We start from the raw sequence: 4,742 nt of genomic DNA, 5'->3' as shown, positions 1-4,742 counted from the left end.
CGTCCCTACTACGGGTTGACTCAAACCTGAAAATGTTGTCTTCTTCATCTTCTCCGATGACTGAAACGACTACTGTGAATGTCCAGGCCCCATCTTCCACCTCTAGCAACGTTGGTAGCACGACATTTAGGAGCATCTCCACCCACAACTTCACCTTCAACAAGTCTACAAGCTTCAAAGATTCTCGTGCCACCTTCGTTACCCTCCCCCACTTCTTCATAATGAATTTCAACTGATCTTCATCCCACAAGTGAAAATGAAGACCTTTAAGTTCTAACCAGCCCCTTCTGAATTTTCCAAAAACAACCATATTTTCTCTTGGCGACCATCTCCTCAGGAGAAAAGACCTTCCTCTCACTAATAATCTTCCCTGCTCTTGGAACCATTCAGCACTCCTTGCAGAATCCACAAAGAAACACCCCTTGAAAGCGGAAATAGGGGTTACAGACACCATTCCTCTCGTACCCATCATCCTCGCTATAACTTTTCCTACGTGAGCCCAATCTCGAACTTTTTCTTTACATTCACAAATTACAGCTTTGGCCCATTTTCCAACTAACAACATAACTCCATTCCTATGTCCATCCTCTACAACCACTTCTACGCATGACCGACATCCTCTGTAACTATGCTTACTCTCCTAAGCATCTTCAAACGTCTCCTTCGAAACTCTTCCAGCTTGATCATAATAATCTTGCACCGAAGAAATCACCTTCCTAAGGGCTTCCCACCCATTGCCATTAACACCCTTGGGAACGACAAGGATTAACGGTTTCCTTTTTGTAACAATTTCTATAATTTTCATAAAACACCCTCTACTATTGAAACAAATCTCCATCAAGTGAGTCATAGTCTTGCCCATAATCTTTCATATAATTCCCCTGAAAGCTTCCAACTCCACAACTTTCTTCAAATGCTCTGTCAACCATTCCAACTCCTCATTTCCAAATCCTACTGAGACAACAAACCCTCGGCTCCTTTCTGCTATTGATATCCAAGTTCCCCCATTGGAACCTTCAAGTTTTACCTGGAAAGACTTTGTCTCCACTTCAAACTTTTCAACCTTCATTGCTTAGTGGTGCAAGAAAAAAATTTATTGCTGATTTTTTTGTACCTATCACTTGTTTATTTCTTTTTCTTTTTCCATTTAAATTTTTTCTATCCTTTTTTGTTTTTTTTGGCTATTATATAAAATGCCCTGGTTAGGCAGCGAAATCATAAAGCAAGTTATTGACGCCCAATTTATAATAAGGCTTTTTTAAAGTTGATTAATCCGTACTATTTCTTGTGTTTATTTTTACTGATTCACCATGCACTCTATTGCTGGCCAGGTTGAGGGATGTATGACAGTGTCAACAACTAGAAAGACTAGGGACCCCTATATCATTATGAAGGCTAGGGATCTCATTAAACTTTTTTCAAGAAGTGTTCCTGCACCTCAGGTATAGCCATCTGCTCAATATATATGTATATATTTTGACCCCCTTTCTCTCTCTCTCTCTCTCTGTTATATTTATTCTGGTAATTTTGGTTCCCTTGTTTTTTGTGGGGGGGAAGATGTATTGTGAGATAGATAGATAACACACTTAAAGGTCATTAATTATCTTGAATCTTCTATACCATTCTTTATATTTTGATCTAATAATTGAAATCGAAGTTCTTTTACTTGTATTATTATTTGAATACCTTTTTGATGTCTAGCTTTTAATTGGGAACTTTATAGGAATAAAGCTTTTGTTTTGTAGATCAGACCTTATGGTGGTTGTCCTTATATTTTGTCTCATGTAAGTGCTTTTACTGCATTTTGCTGTGATAGGCAATCAAGATACTGAATGATGAAATGCAATGCAATATCATCAAGATTGGAAACCTTGTTTGCAATAAGGTGTGTGTTCTTTAAATTGTTTCAAATTGTTAATAAATATGATTAATATTTTCAGAAAATTTTATAATCAAAGAAGATATTTTCAGGAAACTGAGATGATATAGTTATCTTGATTCAGATTCTTATGTAATTTTTAATTATGTTCATTTACCAGCTAATATCATATATTGGAGGCATGCTAAATGGTTCATTGAAATTACATTTTGGCATCTGTTGAATATTATTTTGCTTTACAGTTTGTACATATTTGCAATCTGCAATGGCCAACACCTACATTGCTACAGCAGGTGCAGGTTCAAAGGCTTAAAAAGAAAATAATTCCAGAGCCTTGTTTTATCTGGAGAAAAATATTTTTGTTGGTTGTCCCTTTACTATGATTCCAGATGCCTTGTTACATCTGGAGTGTCTGCTTTTGCTGCATTTCCTTTCTACAGCTATTGGAACTAATGATTCATATTTTCTTACCTTTTAAAGCTGTCAAAAATGATTTATTTTGGCAGATCTTAGTCATCTTGTTCGTTTTTGTAGTGGATGGCTAGTAGTTTTGGCACCCTTGTTGAAGCTGATGTCTTTATTCTAGTCCATTGTTCAGGATCGTGTTTCGACTTTTATGTTTTAACCTGCTTGAAATTGAGACAAATTCATGCAATTCTGTAGTTTAGTCAGTGTTCCACTGGAAAATGCAGAACAAGATCTTGCAAGGATAGGTAGAAATTTGAAAAGCTGTAGAATTGTGAATGACATGAAACCATCACAAATCAAAATTGCATCAAAGCGATCTCTATCCTTGTATGCAGGAAAGATTTGTTAAGCGTAGGCAACATCTTGTGGGCCCCAACTCTTCCACTCTAAAGGTGTGTATAATGGTCTGAGATTTGATGTCATGCTTCTCCCTCATCCTTCTCTCAACAAGAAGAAAAAAATGTGTGCTCTCTTGGTTGGGTGCGCTTTGGCCACTAATTCTAACTTGATGCCTACAACATGATCTGTTGTATCATGTATGTTTCTTAGATTCCTCTTTTTGGTGTATCTCTGACAGTAATATTGCAATGCAGGCACTTGAAATTTTGACAGGATGCTATATTCTTGTTCAGGTACATTGTTTTCACTTAAATGAGCAGGGGAACACGGTTGCTGCTATGGGTTCATTTAAAGGTCTAAAACAAGTCCGAAGGGTGGTGGAAGACTGTATACAGAATAAAATGCATCCAGTATATCATATCAAGGTGAATAGGCCGGCATTCTTTGATTCTACTCTAGCAAAACTACATTCTTTAATGGTTGTAGATCTGTTGATTCTCCTTTTTCCTTTCAAGAGTAGACCTTAATGATGAAGAGAGAGCTTGCTAGTGATCCAGCACTTGAAAATGAGAACTGGGATAGGTTTCTTCCAAAGCTTAAGAAGTATGACATTTACCACACCCTTCTTCTATGCATGCATATAGTTTTTAACTTCAGTATCTGTGTTGTTACAAGTTTTCCATTTATTAACTTTTTTACATCATTTGTATATCATTTCCAGGAAAAATGCTAAACAAAAGAAAGTCAAGAGCAAGGAGAAGAAGACATATACACCCTTCCCTCCTCCTCAGCCACTTAGCAAGGTGAGAATATCATCTCTGGTGCCTTTTAGTTTCTAGTAAAGAATCCACTGTTTCCATTGTATCTTCTGGAAACAATTTCGATGGAAATATTTCTTTAGCATCAAATTTTTCTGTTTTCTGCTTGTGGACTGTCCAATGTATTATTTCCTAAACACGCAATGTTTTGCAACTGGAAAGTGGTGAGTACTTCTTAAGTGATCAAAAGAAGTTTGCGAAGAAGTGGCAACATAAGCTGGAGAAGCAGACAGAAAAAACAGCAGAGAACAAAAGAAAAAGAGAAGCTGCATTTGTTCCTCCCATGGTTTGATTCTGGAGCTCCTTCGCTTGCATCATACCTTCAACTGTATTTATTTTATTTCATCATTAAAACTTTGTTTTGCAACTGCAGGAACCCGTGACGCAGGATCCAAGCAAATCTGCTGATGACAAGAATGATGTGGCTGCAATGGCCATGTCGTTAAGGGTAATTGGGATGGTGAAACCTAGAGTACGTTTGGGAGTGTTGCTATTTGGAGTACTTTTAGTTGAAGTGCTTCCTCTAGGACTGTTTTCAGAAGAATCACCTATCAAGTGCTTCACCATGGAACACCACAAGGGATTTTTCAACTTTTTAAAGTATTTTTAAAATTCGCCAAACGTTTGATTTTTCTCCAAAAGTGTTTTTTATACTAAAAATGTTCTCTTAAGTACCACCAAACAGACTTTTAAACTCGTAAATTTCTTGGGCCTTTGCAGGCGTATTCTTGTTCTGTATAACTGAAATATATTGCCAATATGCTTAAAAAATTTCTTATTTCTTAACTTAATTGCATATCCGGTGATTGGTTGCATTGCAGAAAAAGGCAAAGGAGTTTGGGAAGCAAAAATCTCTTGAGAATGTCAATCCTGAAACATACATTGCGGCTTCAGGAGAAGCACCCTTGAAGAAGAAACGCAGGCACTCTTAAGTCTTTGATACAATGAGTCAAGAGTGATAGTATGGGAAGTAGGCTGAGCTTTTTTCCATGGACCCCCACCCTAGGCTACTAAATTGTGGCTGAGCCTCAACTTTATGTTTCTGGAATCTGCTGGAAAATTGTCTAGGGTTATACCCACAAATTAATGGGTTTTGGAAACTGTTGTTAATTTATAGAAGTAGAAAGTTCAAAATTTTTTATATATGAAATGGACTGGAAAAACATTGGAGAAATATCCTTAGCTGTGGTGGACTTCGACAGTTTATGAAACTTGCAGTTAATTGGTCTTGTCTTTTA

At 37.0% G+C, this 4,742-nt stretch overlaps 2 protein-coding genes across 2 annotated transcripts; both read left to right on the top strand.

Moving 5' to 3' along the window:
• Positions 1 to 1,332: 1,332 nt before the first annotated feature.
• LOC117911603 (KRR1 small subunit processome component-like) lies at positions 1,333 to 2,548 on the top strand. The gene is made up of 3 exons (XM_034826008.1): positions 1,333 to 1,442; positions 1,817 to 1,885; positions 2,414 to 2,548. The coding sequence occupies exons 1-3, from the start codon at positions 1,344 to 1,346 to the stop codon at positions 2,540 to 2,542; spliced, it is 297 nt and encodes a 98-aa protein (XP_034681899.1). The 5' UTR covers positions 1,333 to 1,343; the 3' UTR covers positions 2,543 to 2,548.
• A 58-nt stretch (positions 2,549 to 2,606) lies between these two features.
• LOC117911605 (KRR1 small subunit processome component homolog) lies at positions 2,607 to 4,742 on the top strand. Its single transcript, XM_034826009.1, has 7 exons — positions 2,607 to 2,739; positions 2,941 to 3,111; positions 3,207 to 3,289; positions 3,408 to 3,494; positions 3,652 to 3,790; positions 3,878 to 3,952; positions 4,326 to 4,742. The coding sequence occupies exons 1-7, from the start codon at positions 2,677 to 2,679 to the stop codon at positions 4,434 to 4,436; spliced, it is 729 nt and encodes a 242-aa protein (XP_034681900.1). The 5' UTR covers positions 2,607 to 2,676; the 3' UTR covers positions 4,437 to 4,742.

Source organism: Vitis riparia, chromosome 3, assembly GCF_004353265.1.
Source record: "Vitis riparia cultivar Riparia Gloire de Montpellier isolate 1030 chromosome 3, EGFV_Vit.rip_1.0, whole genome shotgun sequence".
Taxonomy (NCBI): domain Eukaryota; kingdom Viridiplantae; phylum Streptophyta; class Magnoliopsida; order Vitales; family Vitaceae; genus Vitis; species Vitis riparia.
The sequence above is the reverse complement of the archived record's forward strand: the minus strand, read 5'-3'. Positions and strand labels throughout refer to the sequence as shown.

Excerpts from the sequence above, each read along its gene's own strand:
- LOC117911605 (XM_034826009.1), top strand. The coding sequence starts at position 2,677 with ATGCAGGAAAGATTTGTTAAGCGTAGGCAACATCTTGTGGGCCCCAAC. Across the intron at positions 2,740-2,940 it reads CCAACTCTTCCACTCTAAAG|GCACTTGAAATTTTGACAGG; the intron begins GTGTGTATAATG and ends ATTGCAATGCAG. Across the intron at positions 3,112-3,206 it reads ATCCAGTATATCATATCAAG|ACCTTAATGATGAAGAGAGA; the intron begins GTGAATAGGCCG and ends TTTCAAGAGTAG.
- LOC117911603 (XM_034826008.1), top strand. The coding sequence starts at position 1,344 with ATGACAGTGTCAACAACTAGAAAGACTAGGGACCCCTATATCATTATG. Across the intron at positions 1,443-1,816 it reads GAAGTGTTCCTGCACCTCAG|GCAATCAAGATACTGAATGA; the intron begins GTATAGCCATCT and ends TTGCTGTGATAG. Across the intron at positions 1,886-2,413 it reads GAAACCTTGTTTGCAATAAG|TGGATGGCTAGTAGTTTTGG; the intron begins GTGTGTGTTCTT and ends TCGTTTTTGTAG.